Raw genomic sequence first — 22,260 nt, 5'->3', positions numbered from 1 at the left:
TTAGGAGGACACAAGAGACAATGGTCATAATTACGAACATTGGACACGTGCCAACAGCTCAGGCAGTGCTGGCATCAGATTAATAATGTAATGCACCTACCGAATATTCAGTCATCATTCATACACTGCTGGTTTCGTACAAAACAAGGGCTCAACGTGTATTGAATATACATACCAGTCAGGTGTGTAATAAAGTCAGTATTTTAAGGTGTATTTTTTTATTTGCACCAGTTAACAACTGTATATTTCCCACAAGCCGAATATAAATGCAATTAAAGTTCTTTTAAAAGACGAAGTCCTTGTACATACAACTATACTGACCAATGTCTTGCCTGTCAAACGTACATATCCATGTCAATTTTTATTTCTTTAATTTAATACAGTTTACACTCAGTTGTAGTTTTACTTTCTTGGTTAGTGTGCAACTTTTATTACATCAGCGAATTGATGTCACGTGCTTTCCAGAAGTCATCTTTGTTTCCTGAAAAAGATAAATCTTTAATTTCTTCATTTTTCATATTCACGGACTTATCGATCGTTTTACCTTGCCTTTAGTTCACTTACAAAAGGTTTTGCTTCAAAGGCAAAAAAAAAACTCGGAAGATAAAACTACTTTTGGAGCAACATGAAAGTAGATTTTGAAACGCCACTTCACTGAGAAAATAATTGTTTTTTATGACCTATAAAAGGTGTAGCGACATTGGGTAACACAGGTAACACAGTTTTGCGAGTTTCCCTGCATTCTATCCTTTGTTCCAATCCTTTGTCCAATGTACAACGTAAAAACTTCAAACAGTTCGCTCTCTCGTTAACCGATGCACTATTTGATAGAAGGTAAACAATGTTGACACTAACGGAGAGGAGTTCATTCGAAAGCTATTAAATGAGCTTACCTCGGGTGCTACCTGAGGTGTTACCCCAGCTGTTACCCGGAATGCCTCCCCATGTGTCAGCCTGGGTGTCTTCCCGGGTGCTACCTGAGGTGTTACCCCAGGTGTTATCCGCAACGCTCCCCCGGGTGTCAACCTGGGTGTTTTCTCGGGTGCTATCTGAGGTGTTATCCCAGAATGTTACCAAGAATGTTACCCCGGGTGTCAGCCTGGGTGTTTTCCCGGGTGCTACCTGAGGTGTTACCCCAGGTGTTATCCGCAATGCTCCCCCGGGTGTCAACCTGGGTGTTTTCTCGGGTGCTATCTGAGGTGTTATCCCAGAATGTTACCAAGAATGTTACCCCGGGTGTCAGCATGGGTGTTTTCCCGGGTGCTACCTGAGGTGTTACCCCAGGTGTTACCCAGAATGTTACCCCGGGTGTCAGCCTGAGTGTTTTCCCGGGAGCTACCTGAGGTAGCACTCCGAATGCCAAAGGCTTTTCACTAGTATTTTCTTGCTGGTGCAGGCTATCTTTAGTTTACGAAAGCTTACCATTTTTGAAGGATTCTAAATTTTTGTTACGGAGAAAAGGGCGCAAAAAGCTATAACAATCGAAGTATTATAAGACCACAAAAATACAGGCTCTGTCTTCACATCCGCTTAAGTTGTGTACATAGCTTCCACGATCATTCATGTCTTAAATTCTTCTAAGAACAACTGGTAAAGATGGAAAAACTCTTATATTCACCTTGTCAAACATGGCTTGCTCGGTAGTTTTTCTTTGTAGTGTTTCCATTTCCTCAGTCATAAAACGCACCTTGTTTTTACATTTCTGAATTGCTTTTTCCTGTTCAGCTTGTTTACTGAGCACACCTTGAGCTGATCTGTACATCTCAACCAAGAAATCTTTTTTTCTCTCTTTCTTGGAATCATGTAATAGATGTGGATCTTTAGATAAGTTTTCAACTTGTCCTATAGGCATAGTTATAGACATTACAAAAAAAATATTTTCACAATGACACCTTGAAGAACAACACGCTATTTGAGTGGTGATGGTTATCTAGGCAGGAGTTCTGGACAGCGGTATTTAATTTCACTAGAAACATGCATGTAACCAAGGATTTTAAGAAATGAATCTTCATAGCCCATTTCCCAGTTGACTTGAACCTCTCTATGAAAGCGAGGCCTGGCACACAACCATTCATATGAAAACGAGTTTAATTTGCATGTGAATGAAGTCTCATTTTCATATGAAAGGATGTATACCAAGACTTGCTTTGAGAAATTCGGAAATGGCGTATTTAGACAAACAAATTATACTCATTAAATTGTCATCACATACCTTTCTTAAAGTATACTATTGTTTTTATTTACAGACAGTGTAAACCAGGCATATTTGTACTATAATGATTTTAAACGTTCCATCGAAGACCTGTATCTGAGTAGTAACGTGAGCTCAATTCTTATACTTACTAGTTTGCTCTGCCAACTGACTTGCTTTAGTCCAGGGCTTTGCTAATTTGGGAATTTCACTAAACTAAAATAGCACAGATTCCATGATTAGGACAGGTTGCAGTAATGAATAATGTGGTTATTAAAAAATAGAGGATATTACTTGGCTGCGCGGAGATACGAAATTTCTTTTCACGAGAATATTTCACGAGTTAGCCCAGCGAGCGAGTGAAATATTTTTCAACACTACAAAAGAAATTTCGTATCTCCAAGTGGCCATGTAACGTTCTATTTATTATATAAACACCAATGAAATCCAAAACCATTTAACTTTCTTCCTTCATGTATCAAGAGGAACTAATTAACTTGCTGTTTCTTAGGCCCAGTTCATACGCCGCATTTCTGCCGTGTCGAATTCAATTCAGTTAAGTGCGGCAGAAATGCGACTGTGGATTCATACGTCGCACTTGTGCCGCACTTAATTCAGAATTTATACAGTCGGGTATGTCGGCCAGCGGAAACGTAGAGTATTCAATATGGCGGACGAAAATACTGAGCGACGAAGGACTTTAATTTTGCGAAAAATTGTCCGCCAATGGAACGACAAGGAGAAGGTTAACAACGAAGGAGTGTGTGTTGCAATATGTTCAGGTTGCATTGGGTCGAGAATGGCCAAGTTTCTCCTTTTTCTTTGGCGAGAAAACATTTACGCATGCTCAGTAAATTAACATGATGTATGCATTAGATTCGACACGGCAGAAATTCGACGTCTGAATCGGTGTCGCACTTCTCTCGGATAATGCGACAAGACCAGTCGAACGTGCGGCAGAAATGTGGCAGCCGATTCAGACGTCGAATTTCTCTCGAATTTAATTCGTTGAATTGAATTCGACACGGCAGAAATGTGACGTATGAACCGGGCCTTACCTTTTCAACCAAGCCATCTTGAATATTTCTTTCTTTCAACATTCCTCCACTACATCCATTCTTTGCTTGCCACAATGCAATTCGTACATCCCTTTCGGCTTTTCTTTGCTGTCCCCTGTTACTACTACACGAAGCGTTTTTTTTAGAGCACTCAGTTTCCAGATTATCTTGCCTTGAATATTCGTTTTTAGCAGATTGACTTAATGAAATTTTGGAAGTTTGCCATGTTTTCGGCTTGCTGATATTGTGTTTGCCCACCAAGGGGAATGTCGGCTTTATTGAGGCCCCATGAAGTGCCTGGTTAGGACCAGGCGCGAAGGAATTCGATTCTCCATTTTGATGTTCAACTTCGCTCTTGTCTCTGACTTTACCTTGATCATTATCAGTTAGTTCGCTTGTTGTCTCTAGACTACCGACACCTTTCAGGAAGTCGCTGATCCAACGTTGGGTGTCAATTCTCCTGTGCTGTGTGAACTCTGTGTCAAAGCTGTTTATCTGTTCGCACCCATCAGCACTGATATCTTGCTTCTCACAAAGAAATGGAACCGACGTCTCATTTCTTTGCTGGTTCAACCTTTGGAGAGCGAGTTGTTTGAGCCTGTCTGGCATGTAACGCTTATTTGTGGTCAAACGTGTTTCTTTTCCAGCTTTCAGTGTCGTATTTTCCTCCTGTGGTTGCTGTGAGTTTATCATTTTTCCATCCACGAATTCATTCATTAGCTGCTCCTTGTTTAGCTTAATTTCAACAGTTATAGCGTCGATAAAACCATTGTTATTAGAAAGAGTTATTTTACTCCCACTCGAGGATTCTAATTTGGAATCATTTATTTTCAACTGTAAAACCTTCTCTCGCGAACTCTGCCATTTCCTTCGGAATTTAGTGCAGTTTTTCGTTTGGAAATCCAGCTTAGCTATCAAACGCTCGATGTCCCTTTCAACGGTGCTTAATTCATTTGAAAATGGTACAACCTTATTTGTACCCGTAACGAATCCAAGCGAGTAATGTCGCTGTGTTCCATCCACCGAATCACTGAGTGTGCGTGCCGGGTCAGATGATGATTGCACATAGTTAGCCAGTATGCTCCGCTTTGGACTTCTGTTTTCTTTTTGAAATGATTGCCTGTTGTAGATAGAAGGTTCGACGTTTCTGTCTAATAGTGGTTTCTCTTGTCGCATTTTAATAACAGAGGTTTGGTCTGTGTTAGCTGTGTTCTCCTCTGTCCCTTGCTTGGGTTTTCGTTCTGGATGAACTCTCTTCAAAGAACAGCCTTTTATATTGCGAATTACCAATTCCTCTGAGCCAGCTGTGGGTACTAAGTTAAAACAGAAAACACTGAAGTTTATATATCAGCTTCATGTAGTGTGTGCAATTTTGGTTCACTTAAAATAATTTTACCTCACCTTAGTGTAGTTTAGATTTTCTAAGCAACACATAAATTGCCGATATTCACGTAGGTAAGATTTACGTAATAGCCGGCGGCCGATGTTTCTGCTGAGTACATTTTAAGTGTCCTTAAATTAAGGGAACGTGAAAAAGACTAAGATTTAAAATAAGTTTCTCTGTATAAATCTTTGGAAATAAAAGATTGAACAATATCCACACAGCTACTAACAAGGACAAATCGATTAGACGAGCGGTGATATGTCGTCATTGTTACTACCTTTATCATTAATAGTTATCATAGGGCACTATTTACGGGAAATAAAAAACAACATTAACAAAATCAATTAAAACAGTTTAAAGAAGATTTGTTTTTGTATTTTGGCATATTTAACTCCAAAAGGATTGTTTCCCCTATTAGGTGGAGATCGTTACTTTTCCTCTGATATTAGGGAGCTCTAGATTGGATTACGAGTACGAGAGTACGATTTTCGAATTTCAAACCAGTGACGTTTCCAGAGTCCTCGCTGTTCATGTTGGTTTTAGGTAGAGAGGGTCATGGCATGAGATGAATATGTGATGTGATAATGTGAAGCCTGTAAACTAGAATTGAAAAGTCGTTCTCGTACTCGATCTCGTACTCTTACTTAAATCTAAAGTCCCTAAAGCCGCAAAGAAGAGGATAAATCAGGCAGGAAATATGGCCGCGCAATTTTCTTGGCTCGCTGTTTTCAATCTCCAAGGGAAAATCTGGGCTACCTGTTGTGCACCACGATGAACACATTAACATAGAGTAACATCCTAAAGACAAGCTAGCAAAAACATGTTGGCGTAACTTTCTTGTATAGTACCTGCAGTCTGCGCTGCTGTTTTCTTTTCTTCGAGAGTAATGCTCTCCGCACCTTTTGCTAAGAGGAATTTACCAAGATGGGTCTTCTTGTCAGGATGTTGTTTGGTTATTGTAACTGATCGTTTGAATGCTTCTATCGTTTGCTTTATTCCAGCGTCTTCAGAATTCTGCCAAGGAATGAGCACTTCACAAAATGGCTCGATAGAATCTATGCTATCAGCCGATAAAACGTCAGTTGACTCAAAATTGGCAAAGGGCTCAATACTGTCAAATGTATCTGTTGAGACATCAGCGGCCAGTTTTACCAGGCTGTCGTCCCTTTTATCCATGGGCACGAGAGGAAAAGGTCTATTATCAATCTTTGTATCGTTTCGATTCCAGTCATAGCATCCTTTTGGCGCACTTTCCTTGGATCTCTGAGTTTCCTGTCTGTCGTGTTCGCTAGTTATCGAAACTCTTGAGTAGCTAGGCATATTTTTCTTGTGTTTCTTTTGGAGTCGTGGAACATCCTTTGAGATTTTCTCCTTGAACGAAGTTACGACTTCTCTGAGTGAGCTTCTCGCGCCGTCCTTTTCATCTGCAACACGTTTCAAGCTTCCATCTGCGTTAGTATCTTCACTGAAACTGACCGACTTCGGCTCTCTTGACAATTTCGCCTTTGCCTGTCTGATAACTTTGCTAAGCCATTCCCTTATGGCCCTCTTAGTTTTCTCTGGATCGTTCAACATTGGACTGTCCCGTAACGAGGAGGGTTTATTTGACAAAGATGCTCCAAATAGATCTTTTCCCCCATTTTCATCTCGAATGCGCGATTTACTTATCACCTTATTGCCACATACTGAGGCATTACCCGTGTTTGGTGGCCTTGTAACGACATTGTGAGAACTAATGGGACCAAAGTGATACTTAGAGTTTTTAACTTCACTCGACAAGACCTTTTCATTGCCACTAGAAATCTTATCGCTTTCCGTTCCTTTATGAGTTGTATAAAAATGTTCCTTTTCGTTATTCTTACTCTTGTAACCTTCCAATGCCTTTTCGTATAAGGTAATGGGCTTTAACGCTTTAAACAGTGGGAGCTGGTCGGTTTGTACGGTGCGTAACTTCTCTTTGTTAAATTTCCTTATAAACATTTTGAGACGTTCTGTTTCTTCATTAGATTTGAAAAGATTCTCTCGCACTTCCTGCAGCAGCATCTCCGTTTCGGTCTTGCTCTCTGTGAGTCTTTGTATTTCCTGATCCTTTTCGTGTATAGTTCTAGACTTGTTATTGATCTCTTGGCGCAATTCAAAGTTGGACGTGTTCATTTCTCGGGCATTAATAAGGAGCTCTTCGATTTTCTCTCTTTTCTTAACGCATTGATTGAACCAGTAATCCGAATTATTCACGGCACTGTTCAGTTCGTTTTTTAAGGACACCAGCCTTTGTTTCAACAGATCCTCGGATTCTGTTTCCTTTTGCAGAGCCGCTTGAAGCTTTCGAATCTGATTCTCATCGTACCTCTCAATGGTTTCAGAATCACTATTTTGCTTAATGCTTTCTCTAGGTTTTTCTATTGCGTCAAAACAGTTGATTCTCGTTTTAGAACAGAAACTTGTTTCTTCAGAAGCCTCTAAAGATTTTGGAAATTGTTTACTTGATACTTCCACATCAGTCACTAGCATGCCTTTCATTACGTTTCCTTGGTTGACTCCAAGAGGAAGTTCGGTGCTCTCCATTCTAGCAAGTTTATAGTTATCTAACGCTTCAGCTTTAGCTACTGATGCTAAAATATGTGATGAAAGCACTGACTCATATCCGTTGACACGTGGCAAAGCACTGGAAGCCGCACATTCTAGAGCGTCCTCCAGACTTGCTGACCGACACTCTAGGTTGCTGCTGTTGGTTGGCATGTCGGCGGCTTTGTCTTTCATAGTAGCACCGGCTCTTCCACCTTTTAATTGATCACAAATACCGAAAGCGTCATTGGAAGAGGAAAAGCTTATTCCCGTCAGTGACGATGCTGATGAGAAAAGTTCAGCAGTTGATTGACTCGACAAGGTTTCTGTGCTACCGCTTACTGGTAAATCGCGGGCATCAGTATGTAGCTTGAGATCTTTACCCCGCTGAAAATATCAGAAAAATATTTGAACAAGACAATGAGACAAGAATGTCGATACTAAAAAGAATGATAAGTATGGGTTCCTACAAAAACAAATAGTATTTTCCTGTAGGGTTTCTACAAAAAACAAATCGGTAAACATTTCCATTTCTTCGATTCTATCATTTCAAAGAGGATACATATTTTTTATTATTAGTAGTAATAGTCTGAAATTTGGCTTTTATTAAACTTATAACAATGACAATTAAGCAATCACCTTAACTGCTTCAACTTGAGAATCAGGTTCATCGATATCATCCTCCTTTATTTGACACACTTCTGTCTGTTTTGTTTCTGAGAATTCAGAAAGAAAAGGAATTATAACCCTCAATTTGTCTAAGACTTGACTATCCTACGAAACAACATTCCTACTTAACATTTCCCTTGTCTCATAACACTCAATCCTTTCGGTGCCCTTGGTCATGTCTCCAAATGAGAAGAAACATTTCTGCAGAAGACAACGAGTGTCATCAAAGCGGTAATGGGGTCAGCCGCGTTACTTACTGTCTACATTAGTGGCCACTTAGCTGTGTTCTGTTGGAAATCCCTGAATCTGATCGATTCTCCAATCGTTTTCTATTTAACAATTAGATTATGAGCTCGAGATTTCTATGAGGTGATAGTTGATGAGGTCGAAGGCCGAATCAACTATCAGCTCATAGAAATCACGAGCTCATAATCTAATTGTTTTAGTAGAATTCTAACTGAAATTTCCTTCAAACGACGATTCCATTCACTTCTGGTCTTAGTATTAAATTTCACGCTTTAGAGAATTTGCGCGGACTGAATTAATTGTCAATTCGACATTTACAGCTGTGTACACGCGCTTATCAGTTTCTTTAAAAAATTTCGACCGTAAATGCCTTCCTTTTAGTCTTCTCAGGAATTTTGTTTATTCATTTGTTTCTAAATGTTCTTTCAAAACTTCGGAGAAACGAGGAAACGTTGCAATTTTGTTGACCACACCAAGCCACTGTACACTAATTAACAATAAGATTATGAGCTCGAGATTTCTACGAGATGATAGTTGATGAGGCCGTAGGCCGAATCAACTATCGACTCATAGAAATCGAGAGCAAATTAGTAGAATTTTGACTGAAATTTCCTTCAAATAACGATTCCAATTATTTCTGGTCTTAGTATTAAACTTCACGCTTTAGAAAATTTGTTTTGAACTTTATGAACTCTGAACTCACCCCTCTCGCCTTAGTACGAGTTTTTGTCCGCGTGCGTAACTTCAGGTGATTTTAACTAGTCAGTCGTTGCTCAGAATGTGCTCGCGCGTACATTTGAACTTCGCCGTCGTAATTTTGCAGATTTTCATCTTTGTCGTTTTTTCTTGCCGTGTTTAAGATTTTAGGCCAGCCTTGCCGCTGTTTTTGGAGTTTTGAGTCTAGCTTCTTCACCTTTTTTAGCCATTGTGATTCGCCGTTTATTATATGTTCCGGATTACGTGGCTGGTTCATTAAATAGTTCGTTTATTTGGAGTCTGAGCCTACAACTCACTGAATACAATTCCCAACAGAATTCACGCGGACTGAATGAATTGTCAATTTGACATTTACAGTTGTGTACGCGCGCTTATCAGTTTCCTTAAAAAAATTCGAGCTTTTCTAATTTAAGAAACCGTAAATGCATTCCCTTTAGTTTTCTGAGGAATTTTGTTTATTCGTTTGTTTTTATATGTTCTTTCAAAACTTCGGAGAAACGAGGAAACGTTACATTTTTGTTGACCACACCAAGCCACCGTACACCAATGGCTGATAGTGTGCAATGGCTCGGCCAATCAGATTACAGCATTTGCATTAGTATACTAGTAGAATTCTAAATTACGAACACCCTCCCTATAGAGCGCCAGTTAAAAATGGAAACCTAGTTAATTTCTCTTAAAGTTTTCCCGGTAGAGATTTACCAGTATGGGTACTGTTAAAATAAGGCTTATGTTTTGGTGGTCAATTTTTGGATTAAGACCGTTACCATGGCAACAGCTCATCTACTGACAGGCAGATGTATTCCTCATTTTGACCTAAACTCCTTAATATTTATACTTTCCTTCGGTGAAATTTTTTCATACTTCGCCACATCATGGAAATAATATTGCCTGACATTTTGAACTGATTGGTAAAAAGTCAAGGTTGTTCAGACGGTTTTTCCAATATTCTGTAATTTGCCATTATTCTAAATATATTAGATTAGCTCTGACAGATTTTAACAAAAATAGGGTATTTTATTGGAATTGTATGTGGTTAGAACTGAGCCAAATTAAACAAAATTCACCAAAGGGAACGCGAGAAAATTAGCATTTATTTTGTCATGCTGACGTCACAAAAATCAGAAAAACACGCTTGGTTATTTAGTAAAGCGCGCACTCATGTGACGCCATGTATCGCGTGCGCACGCGCGAGAAAGCAAGAGTAAATTAGAGCTCTTTTACCGGTTATTTATAGAGCTTTTCTGTCATATTTTTTTTGCCTTAGGCTTAAACACATGTTTGAACAGAGTTTGAAACTATTCCTACTTTATACCGAAGTGATTTAACGCCTTTCAAGTGCTGAAGTAGTTTTCGTTTCTTCTTAGCGTTACTCGCGTCATTTTTGCACGCGCGATTAATACTAACGTCTGGCAGGCAATGGAAGCGCGCGCTATTGAGTCTCAGAAAAACTATAGTGAGCCACCTTAACAAAGCGACGCTCGCTTCTCGGCGTTTTCAAAGCGTCTTTGAAGAGGGTTTAGATGAAGTTTAGTAGATTTATACTAAAACTTGGGCTGCACTTGAAACTGAAAACTACTCTTAATATTAGGCTTAAAAATACACAAATTTGTAGATTTTGCGCCGTCAACCTTTAGAGTCAATAAGACTACTTGCCCTTCTGTTTTACGAGCGGTAGTCAATTCGCCTACGCCTTGTTGACTATCACTTCCATAAATAAATACTGTTAGAAGAAGATAGTCAATATTTTTGCATTTTAGTTTGCAACTTTTTCACCGCAAAACAAAACAAAATAAAAGAAAACAAACAAAACAAAACATTACCGGTGTAGATGGGAAAAGCTAGACCGCTTTCTATATCGATTTCAGCCAATCAAATTCATGAATTCGGCAGTTCCCAGTCCTTGTGAAACACAGCCATAAAATAATATAGATTAGAAAACAGTCCTAAGAAAATACGCGCGCTGATTGTTAAAAATCGTGTTTCTATTGAACAATTAGATTATGAGCTCGAGATTTCTATCACGCATAGAAATTGAGAGCGAATAATCTAACTGTTTTAGTATAAATCTACTAGTCGTTCAAAACTTTATCTAAATCCTCTTCACAGACACTTCGAAAACGCCAAGAAGCGGCCGTCATTTTGTTAACAAGGGTACTCTGCAACACTACTCACTACTAGCGTTCGTGATAGAACGCTAGTAGGATTATACTAAAACTTGATAGTAACAAGGTACATGTTTTCTATTTCTTAAATATAGAATATAGAATATTTAACAAATCGAATGTGATTTAGCGTGGTCTGTACTCTTATCGACAACGAGTACGCGTCATCACAGTGGTCAAAATGTTGTGGACTCACGAGGCGCAGTTTTTTACCACAATATCAAAGATAACGAAAGAAATCTTTGTCAAGATTTGTTGACAAGTGAAAACACCGACTCGGACTTGAAATTACACGCGCTGCACTATGTAAATGACTACTTGTACGCGTCAGACTTTCCTTTCAAAAACTTTTGCAAACTCGCTCAATATGCAGAAACAATAAGAAAAAAATTGTTTGGGAAAAGAGTAATGACGCGTACTCGTTGTCGATAAGAGTACAGACCAAGCTAAACCACATTTCGATTTGTTTTTTTACCACAATATCAAAATTTTAATTTATGCAAGCTTTCAAGTTTAAATTTCAACTGTCAAACTGTCAACTTTTTAACCAATGAGATTTTATGGACTTTTCTAAGTAGACAATCAAAAAGCGAGTAAAGCTATTGACAATGTTCGCGTTAATTTGAATAGAATTAACTTATCCTTGTTAACGGCAAGTTTACGGCGTCTTTTTCCCTTATTTTTCCCCGGCATTTGACCATTTTGGGGTCTTGTTATTGTAAAAACCAAATTGACGTCAGTTTGTTATGCGTCTGTCCTTTTATTGATGATAAATTGGGTCATAACATTGTCAAAGTTTATTGCGGAACCACAGCCACTTTGACAATGTTATGACCCAGTTTATCAATTATAAGAGGACAGACGCATAAAAAACTGACGTCCATTTGTTAAGTTTAGGGCTAGTTTACGCGTCTTTTCCCCTTATTTATTCCCGGCATTTGACCTGTTTGGGGTCTTGTTATTGTAAAAAACCAAATTGACATCAGTTTTTTACGCGTCTGTCCTCTTACTGATGATAAATTTCGTTCCACAGCCACTTTGACAATATTATGACGCAATTTATCATCAATACGAGGACAGACGCATAAAAAACTGACGTCAATTTGTTAAATCGACAACGGCAAATTAGCCAATCAGATTGCGAGATTAGCAGCAATTGTGGTAAAAATAGAATATAGAATTCAATGTTTATTCGCTACGCGCGATTAGCGGCGCCATTGAAGGGCTTTTGAAGAGGCCAGCACATAACTCATTAATCTCGCATTCAATAAAAGCAAAAATACCAGATCAACTCTACTGTGGAATCAAATATGAACTATTTAGGCTATCTAGCTAGTAACGTGCGATAGACGCCTTTAGTTGAGGGACTTAACCATGTAAGAACATTTTAATGGAAAGTAGAAGAGACTGAAACATCCAACAAAGGCAGGATTGCGTTGACCTGCAAGTGCACTATTTATCGGGTCTGGAGTTACCTGTCCCTAGTTCCTGTTGGACCACATGCGCCGTTGGTGTGAGTACTGTTTTTATTTCCTGTTGTATCACGTGATCCCTACCTTCATTTCCTGTTGGGTCGGCGTTAGAAACTGGTTCTCCTGAACCCATGAAACGCATTATTGTTCCGGTGAATATTTCTTCCATTATTTTCATCATCGATTGAAGAACTTTATTGGCGTCGTTCCTATCAATCAGCACCTAGAAATAGTAATTTAGATTGCACCAGTTTTTGTGTTACTGACTTTCCTTAGAATCCAATGAACAAGTCCGAGCTAAGACAACACTGAAGACAATTTTTTTCCCCCTGAATGTTATTTAGACTAGCGGTGTAAAGGTGTTAGAGAATTAAAGCATGACGTTTACGGCAGACGGCAAACGGCAAAGATTACCTCTGATTTTTTATTCTTTTCTTGTAATCCTTAAATAAATCACACAAAACTAGAAAAATGTCTTCTACTATTCACTGCAAATACAGATATTTTCACTCTACTGTACAGACAGCTGAAGACACACGGCAAAAGTTTCATTTTTGCCGTTTGCCGTTTGACGTAACGTCATGCTTAATCTCTCTGTTTCCTCTGGCCACAAATCCAAATAAGACATAGACGACAGTGTATTTCAACATAGTCAGCATTCACTGCAAATGATGATCTCAGTTGGAATAATGGCTCTGATTTTCTGTTCAAAAGATTCCAATAACACATTTTATCGTAGATTAGATATTTGTCGTGTCAGGGTTTTGAGGCTCCATGTCGCATAATGAAGCAAGATCCTGGGAACATGATTGTTGGACTGTTCAATGTTCCCGCAGCCAAGTCTACCAGCTTTACACAATAACAACTGTAAACGAGTGCAATAGCTACGTGCTTACAGTCGTCCTAAGATAAGGTATTTACTGACCAATCAGAACGTGCGCACACCTGTTTTTCTCCCCACTGGGCTTGTGGTAACCCTTCTAACTCAGCTTTTAAGCGCTTTCTCTCAGCCTCGTGCCAGCTCAACAGGTCACGAATACTATCTGGATCCAAAGTTGTACTTCTTGTACCAGAGGGAATATAAACAACGCCTTGACGTTTGGTTTGAGGCAAAGTCTTTAATAAGTCTGGCACTAGAGACGAAGGTTTATAGCAATGGAGGGCGTCTTCGTTATCGCCAGCGAATGAAACACGGCGAGAGAGCTCTTCCATCATTTGAACTCTTAGATCTGCTGGCTTCTGATCACTTGAAGCTCTTCTTGGAAACTTGACTCGTGGAATAGGAAGTGGGGGAGGTGGTGGAACGTGAGCTAAATCTTCATGATCATCACTTCCAACTGATTTCCTTTTCAACTCTAGAAGCAAGTTATTTTTTAACTGTCCCATTTCTTTGTCGCTCAAATTCATTGGAACCTTCAAAACTTTTGGCTTCTTCTTACGAGCCAACTCTTCATCTCTTTTAGCAGCCATTTCCTGGAATCGCTCTCCAAGAACGTTGTTAAGTTTTAGAGCAAAACTGTCTTTCCACTTCTTGATCTTGCGAAATGCTTGTTGCTCTATTTCTGATGCGTACTTAGGACTGTCTGTCAGAGGGGAAACTGAGGCGAGTGTTGCTCTACGCCCAGGCTCCTTTTTCTTCCATAATTTCACAGCACCTTCAACTGTGGTTGACCGATCATCGCTGCTTTCTGTTGAAACGTTCTAAATAAAGATATAATAAACAATTATTCTGCGAAAACGTGTGGAATGTGACCAAGTGTGCCGCGGAGGACTTAAGAGTGCCTGCCTGTAAAAATCAGACAAATTCTTAATTTCGCGGCAAGGGTCGAAAATTCGATTTCGCTCATATTCCTATGGTAGATAGGCTACGGTATGACAAAAACTACTGGATAGTTTTTTTGGCAAAATATCCTTTTATTTCAAAGAAATGTCCAAATTACCAAATTCCGTTAAAATCGTCATTTGACGCACCATTTTATTAAATAAGTTTGAGAGCTTCGCATGCAAAACCACATCATTCTTCCGTCTTTAAAACACTCAAATATTTTTGTGCAATGTTTAATTGTGTACGGGGTTGATTTTAGGGAATGTTGCGGTTTTTGTTGGGTGCAAAATAATTAAATTTCGAAGACATGTATTTCATTCACTTAAAAGTACTTCGTAAAAATAATTGATTTTCACCATGTGCGAAACCTTCAAATGGATTAAGCTTCTGGTGGTTGAATCGCAAAAGGATGGTCTACAGATTCCTGTAAAAATTTCTTTGGGCAAATGATTGTGAGCGACGCGAGAGCTTTTCAAAGTACGTTAAAAATGCAGATATTTAACCGTCCGTCGTCAAATTTCAATTTACGGGTTAGACATATATTTTAGCACGCGCCACATGTCTTGAGCTATATTAAGTTGAAATGAACACAGAGCTGATAATTTCGAAATGTTCTAACCTTATTTGCTGTAAAAGGCAGGTCCAAACGCCGATTTGACGTGTTTCCGTCACCATTCGTCGCACATAAAGCAGAAGTTTGCTTTTGTTTACACAACGTCCGGTGTGCATCGCCAACTGTCAACTTATTTAATGGTCGAATACCATGAATCTATGACCCTCTTTCGACACATATGATCAGCACTGCATCTAAGTCAAAAACGGCTAAGTGATTTGTAGATAGTTGCTTGCTTTGCACTCCACCAAAACATTACGTTTGATCATCGTTTGATCTATTGCTGCTTGAATCCTTGCTTGCAGCGTTTCTTTGTTTGTTCGTGACGCAATGCTGTCATCCCATTTTAGGGGGTAGGGGTAGGACAATTTCTATCCTAATAGGTAAGGGTCCGTAAGGCTTGAAACCACAGGGAGCACACAATCTTGTTGAGTAGGAAGTGATTAAAGTGCCACTAACCCCCTGATTACTTCAGCGAAAAAATTATCTCGATTGATAAAATCCCTGCGTTTCTACAAGCATTTAAACATGTAATTTCTATGTTCACGACCGCGCAAAGTGGGATCTGGGTCGGGCTACTAGTGACGTCACTTCGGGAACCGGGCTAAAACACTCAAGAGACTTTTGACTGAGCTTCGAAGGCAGTCAGAACATTTTCGGGGTATTTGTGATTCATATTTTATCAAAACGGGACAAGAACTTTAAGTGAAAGAACTGTATCATCTAGCATTACAATTCGGAGTCTAGCTACGATTTGGACGGCTGCGAAGTACATATTTTTTTTCCTTTTCGAAGTGCGGGTCGCTAGTCGAGATCGCCGCGTTGTATAATTATATTAAGGCCGGGTCGACAATTTGCCGGTCCATTTGGGTTATAAAGGCACAAACAATGACTGAAGAGTTAGCTTACAGCTCTTAAAGGGTTATAAAGATGACAATGAACACGAAGAGTTGGTAATTTGACTTTACAGAACGTGCAAATTTCGGAGTGACAAAACACTTTTATATTCAAATATTAATTTCCCCCGAAATACAAGTTAAAATGCGATGTAGTCGTAATCCATAAGAGATAAGCAGAGATGTCGGCAAACAATATTCGAAGGTGAGGTAGCTTTTCGCTTGTCGCCCGACCGTAGAATATGCACATTAAATTACTGTGTACGAACACGAGCTACACAAATTTGGATATTCCGTACTAGTGAAATCATGGAAAATCCTTCGACAAGATCTTGAAAAGAGGTTAAGTATACTTCTAGTTAAATGAATACATTTCTACTTCACTGTTATTTTGAATGAAATGTCCATTTTACGCACGCTAATAACCTGGGAGTCCTCGACTTATTAGTTTGTGTTTCGGTTGACTGACAAGCGCATTCTTCTTTCAGCACAACAATCTCCGTCGGTAGCTACAGGGTCGAATCTTAATCGTTTGTTTCACTTTCCGCGTATATTTATAAATCCTTGATTCATTCTAAGTTTGTAATTTAGATGTATTTCGTTCCTCGAAGACAAAACTCCAAGAGCAAAACAATTTTGTATTCGGAATGGCCATTGAGAAACACGGCCAGATTACAGGCGACCTCCGGCGTGCGTGTGTTTTTATTAAAATCCACAAATACATAGCTAGTTCACCAGTTCGAAGCCTCAACAATCTTCTTCGCGTCGTTGTAGAACGTGGGTTTAGTTTACTATTCGTTTAGACAAGTCAAGTCTCTATTTCAAAACGCGATGCGTTTAATTTACCGTGTAATTTCGTCACCTTTAGTTTCGTCTGGGACTCGCGTCGGAGGATCGTTTGCGCTCGAAATAGTCAGATGGCTCGCAGTTTATCCCAAATTCGTGTCTTATGCAGTACCTTGACAATTTCAAGCTTTCCACTAGAGATAGAGAAGAATATACAGGCCATGAAAATCTCTAGGTTTTTACAGTAGCGGCGAACCCGAGATCGAAGAAATCCTCAATGGCTCCCCGGCGTTAGCTTCGCACAGATCAGCCCACTTCTTTGGTCTTTTTCTCGTTTCTGGCAGAGTTTCATCGAGATAGAGGTATTGAATGAAGAGGAACACTCTATTCTACGCATCCTGTATTGCTACAGCCTCCAACAACATATCTTCGTTGCATTCTGCAACGATTTTGAAACACACTATCGCATGTTCGCATACATTCTTCTCAGAAACAAAATATTGTTATTCCCGAAGTGACGTCAAAAGCCAACTCGTCCCATTTTCCGCTATTCCTCGGTCGTGAACATGGGAAAGGGCAAATTTGCAAACTTTAAAATTTCATAGACAATTAACGAAAATAGCTAAAACGATAATTTTTTCGCAGTGGTGATCAGGAGAAAAAGGAAATTTATATTAGCAAAAAAAAATTTGGGGGGTTAGTGGCACTTTAAATTAAGCAATGAAAAGAATGAATAGTTAACCATTGCCCGTGTTGTCATCTTTTACTAGACAACCGCTACCTACACGCCCTGCGTAAATACTGTAACGCTAAACTCGTACCTAGGTCTTTTCGCGCTGTGCAATTATTTTTGGGCTACCCTCTGGGAAATGGGAGGTGGCCGCTTAATAGGGGCTGGCCACTTAATAGAGATTGGTGTACCTTGAATATTTTTTCACCATCGCCTTATAAATTTCTTAGTGAACATGGAGTCAATTCAAGACAATCATTATAGACGTCATTCTCGGAGACCCAGGAGTAGTTGTTGGGAGCGGGGAAAAGTCTAAACGGGTGAGAAAAAAGTTCGGGCGAAGACCCTTTTAGACTTTTTCCCCGCCCCCACTAACTGCCCCAGAGTCTCCGAGAATGACGTCTATCATGATTGTCTTGAATTGACTCCATGTTCACTAAGAAATTTAGCTAAATTTATAACCTGATAGTCAAAAAGTATTCAAGGTACACAAACCTCTATTAAGCTACCAACCCCTATTAAGCGGCCACCTCCCATTTCCCAGAGGGTAACCCAAAAATAATTGCACAGCGCGAAAAGACCTAGGTACGAGTTTAGCGTTACAGTATTTACGCAGGGCGTGTAGGTAGCGGTTGTCTAGTAAAAGATGACAACACGGGCAATGGTTAACTATTCATTCTTTTCATTGCTTGATTTAATCTCTTCCTACTCAACAAGATTGTGTGCTCCCTGTGGTTTCAAGCCTTACGGACCCTTACCTATTAGGATAGAAATTGTCCTACCCCTACCCCCTAAAATGGGATGACAGCATTGCGTCACGAACAAACAAAGAAACGCTGCAAGCAAGGATTCAAGCAGCAATAGATCAAACGATGATCAAACGTAATGTTTTGGTGGAGTGCAAAGCAAGCAACTATCTACAAATCACTTAGCCGTTTTTGACTTAGATGCAGTGCTGATCATATGTGTCGAAAGAGGGTCATAGATTCATGGTATTCGACCATTAAATAAGTTGACAGTTGGCGATGCACACCGGACGTTGTGTAAACAAAAGCAAACTTCTGCTTTATGTGCGACGAATGGTGACGGAAACACGTCAAATCGGCGTTTGGACCTGCCTTTTACAGCAAATAAGGTTAGAACATTTCGAAATTATCAGCTCTGTGTTCATTTCAACTTAATATAGCTCAAGACATGTGGCGCGTGCTAAAATATATGTCTAACCCGTAAATTGAAATTTGACGACGGACGGTTAAATATCTGCATTTTTAACGTACTTTGAAAAGCTCTCGCGTCGCTCACAATCATTTGCCCAAAGAAATTTTTACAGGAATCTGTAGACCATATTTCTGCAATTCAACCACCGGAAGCTTAATCCATTTGAAGGTTTCGCACATGGTGAAAATCAATTATTTTTACGAAGTACTTTTAAGTGAATGAAATACATGTCTTCGAAATTTAATTATTTTGCACCCAGCAAAAACCGCAACATTCCCTAAAATCAACCCAGTACACAATTAAACATTGCACAAAAATATTTGAGTGTTTTAAAGACGGAAGAATGATGTGGTTTTGCATGCGAGGCTCTCAAACTTATTTAATAAAATGGTGCGTCAAATGACGATTTTAACGGAATTTGGTAATTTGGACATTTCTTTGAAATAAAAGGATATTTTGCCAAAAAAACTATCCAGTAGTTTTTGTCATGCCCTAGCCTATCTACCGTAAAAATATGAGCGAAATTGAATTTTCGACCCTTGCCGAGTTATTTTCCATACTTATGGACACGGACTCTTAAAAGAAGACCATATTCCGCAAGATTTTTAGTACCGAGCAGGATGTTTGTTAAAATCTTGAACCTTCTGAACAATGTACATACATATAACATTGAGTATTATAAAAAGCGTAAGTTAGGTAATTACCTTTGTTAATAGTCTCGGAGCTAAGAAATATTTTAACTAAGTTCTTTTAAATCTAAACTCAAAACTCATCTCTTTAAGAAAACTTATTATTCTTAGCGATTTTTACTTTCTATTTCTTTCTTAAATGCACATTTTTAATTATTAAGATTAGTACAGCTCATTTTGGCGAATTGTACAGCGCCTAGAGCAGGCATAGATAGGCGCTATATAAATATTTTTTTATTATTATTATTATTATTATTATTAACTAGTCTTAACTACATTTTATAAAGTTAAATAATTTAACGTTAGTATTACTTCGCGCATGATCAGTTCAGTGCATATCGCACCTCGTGTTTATGTTTTAATGTTAAACTCTATACACTGTCCTCAGTTGAGTACTTTAGCTAAAATACTCCAGGCGCTACAAGGGTATAGGTCGCATTATAATCCATGAAGTATTTTCGCTCGCACGCAATTGGTTTAAACGCGTCATGTGACTGAATACTCCCCAGCTAAAAATGGGAAATATCCGAGTAATATTCCCCAATTTTCAAACCCGCGCGTGTTGCGAAAAATATTTGAAGGATAATAAACACAATAGCCTCCATTTGGGGCGAAAATATGTTCGGATGATTGTCCTTGGACATTATCTGTTCCTCAAAGCTCCCTTACTGGAGGTTTCTCTCCTCGGAACAGATAATGTCCGCGGACTAAATATCCGAGCTTATAACCCACGCTCAATTTTCGCGCAATTCTTTTGACTATTTTACGTCACGTGGAGGAAAATTACTGGGCGGTTATCACGCAATAACCTCCGCCCGCCTGTATAATTGCCCTGCGACTGTTTCTGTCGAAAAGAAACAAAGCTAAAAAAAAACTAAATCCAGCTCTAGAATTTCACCTTTTCTTAATTATTTTTCATGGAAGAAAAACAAACTCTTTTTGTGGAATCCGCTGATAATGACATAAAAAAAAACCGGTCGCCAATGCTGATAAGTACAAAAAAGTCAACAAAACATGCAGAAAATTAATGGTAGGGTTATAAAATAAATAAACCCCTTTCTGGCTCGCTGGTATGTTGGCTGATAATGTCCTTGGCTAAGAGATTGTCCTCAAAATTTCAAATTTGCCCTGGAAGCTTCGCTTCTCGGCCAAATATACATTTTTCGGACGATCTCTCAGCCGCGGACATTATCAGTCGACATACCAGCCGCCTGAAGGGGTTTATTTACTAAGTGGAGGCTATTGTTTTTGTAGCGGAGCTTCGGCGGCCCGAAGGGCCGCCAAGCGGAGGCCCGTACTCATATAGGAAAGAAAAGGAAACCCATGAATTGATTTTCTCATGGTTATAATTGCTAGCAGTATTGCTCGTGGGCGCGTACGCAAGACGACGACGACGACGGAGTCGCGCAAGATGGTGGCCATGCTCCAGCTAAATGGTTGAGACCGTAAGTCTTGGGATCCGCGCGCACCTATGATATGGGACAATTTTTCTATATTTAGAACAAATTGCGCCATCCTGACGTCATATATCCGCGCGGATCCACGCACATGTCGGGGACTCTCGCGTGGATGTTGTCACGTTGCGTGATCAATTGGTGAGAGTTGAGAGACCTTGAGAGATTATCTTACGTATTTTTCACAGCGATGGCAGGGAATAAGGCAGGGAATACGAACCAGGGCGCTTGTATGTAGTTTTATGCTCTGAGCTAACGGAAAAGGTGGCTTTTTCAGGGTCGAAAACAAGACTTCAATCTCGCGCTGGGAATGAATAATAAGATCTGCTCGCGCTAGTTGTAAGCTTACGCGTATGTTTTTGCGTTTGTTCTGACTTAAGAATATAGTAAGAAAACTCTCTACTCTGGTATCGAGTTAATTTGTGAGTTTCTCAGACAATGGTTCATCATAACCAAAACCTGTTTTAATGGTTTCTTATTGTTTCTGCTTGTTTGGTGAGTTTGCAAAAGTTTTTGAAAGGAAAGCCTGACGCGTACAATTAGCTCATTTGCATAGTGCAGCTCGTGCACTTTCAAGTCCGAGTCCGTGTTTTCAATTGTCAACAAACCTTGACAAAGATTGTCTTTATCTTTCGTGCTGAGATGCTGCTACAAATTTCACGAACGCAAAAAAGGCTACTAACATCATGTGTGTTTTTTCAACATAAGCATAGTGAAGTTTTACACTGCGAAAAACGAAATCGACAAAATCGAAATCGTTATTCGAAGTTGATTAAAGAAAGCGTCATCGTAACTTTGCTGATCATTTCTGCTTTATTCACATATTTTCAGCTTAGCTTTTAATATGTTCTCAAAAATTTATCAATCTTAAACATATTTAAAGCCTATAGAGTTATTGTTTGAGTTCGATGTACGCTTTCACACTAAAGTGCGGCGGAAGTACAATTTGTCATGTTTACTGACTGTACAAAACACGCATCGGCGGGCTCTGTCATTCATCGACAACAGAGAATTTACTGGATTTTTACACGAATAAAACTGAGCAGTATCTACGGACGTAAAGTTATTGGGCCTTGATGAAACATCAAGCGTTGCTTACAATTCAGGCGAAACTCAAACTGATCAAACTAGCAATTATTTTGTTTTACTTTTCAGTCGCGATAGACTGGCAAATTCCTCGCAAGCGTGTGGCAAGAGGAGCTAGGAAATTATGAAGTCCTGAAGCTCTGCTATATCTAAATATATCCAGCTAGTTTTTTGCTGTGTAATTTGAAAAGCTGTTAATCTTCAACATATGTGAAATTTAAAGTGGAGTAATGTAAAGCTCATGTAAAAGAAGCATCCGTCGGAACACAACTTCGTCAGCGATATATATAAGCTTAAAGCGGAACATACCTAAATTCGACACTGTCTTACTTCACTCAAACTGGAGCAGCTTACGACGAAAATACTTAAGAGAAATTCCAACAGACGTAAACGCGTTGAGTTGTGGGCCAAAAACATGAAAAATTTCGGGAATTTCGGACGCCATTTCCCCCGCGCGACATCCGCAAAAATCCCCGCAGCATGTACGCGCGTGTGC

The 22,260-nt window shown here is 39.3% G+C and overlaps 1 protein-coding gene across 4 annotated transcripts in view; it reads right to left on the bottom strand.

The window, feature by feature from the left end:
- Window positions 1-201: 201 nt before the first annotated feature.
- Window positions 202-22,260, bottom strand: part of LOC110064425 (uncharacterized) — a 42,728-nt gene continuing 20,669 nt past the window's right edge. For 3 of the 4 annotated variants that reach the window (XM_089287883.1, XM_089287887.1, XM_020771478.2), the window contains 8 exons: window positions 13,413-14,168; window positions 12,471-12,690; window positions 7,838-7,914; window positions 5,482-7,585; window positions 3,250-4,562; window positions 2,344-2,407; window positions 1,619-1,842; window positions 202-481 (listed from right to left, as the gene is read on the bottom strand). In XM_089287883.1, coding sequence (XP_089144009.1) covers window positions 437-481; window positions 1,619-1,842; window positions 2,344-2,407; window positions 3,250-4,562; window positions 5,482-7,585; window positions 7,838-7,914; window positions 12,471-12,690; window positions 13,413-14,168 — 4,803 coding nt within the window. In that variant the 3' untranslated portion in view covers window positions 202-436. Of the gene's footprint in view, window positions 1,843-2,343; window positions 2,408-3,249; window positions 4,563-5,481; window positions 7,586-7,837; window positions 7,915-12,470; window positions 12,691-13,412; window positions 14,169-22,260 lie in introns of all 4 variants that reach the window. The other variant, XM_089287893.1, reaches the window with a different exon arrangement.

The sequence above is a fragment of the Orbicella faveolata genome, unplaced genomic scaffold (assembly GCF_042242905.1).
Source record: "Orbicella faveolata isolate gen_17 unplaced genomic scaffold, um_ofav_v1 contig_1, whole genome shotgun sequence".
Taxonomy (NCBI): Eukaryota; Metazoa; Cnidaria; class Anthozoa; order Scleractinia; family Merulinidae; genus Orbicella; species Orbicella faveolata.
Note: the sequence above shows the minus strand (reverse complement) of the source record. Positions and strands in the feature narration are given on the sequence as shown.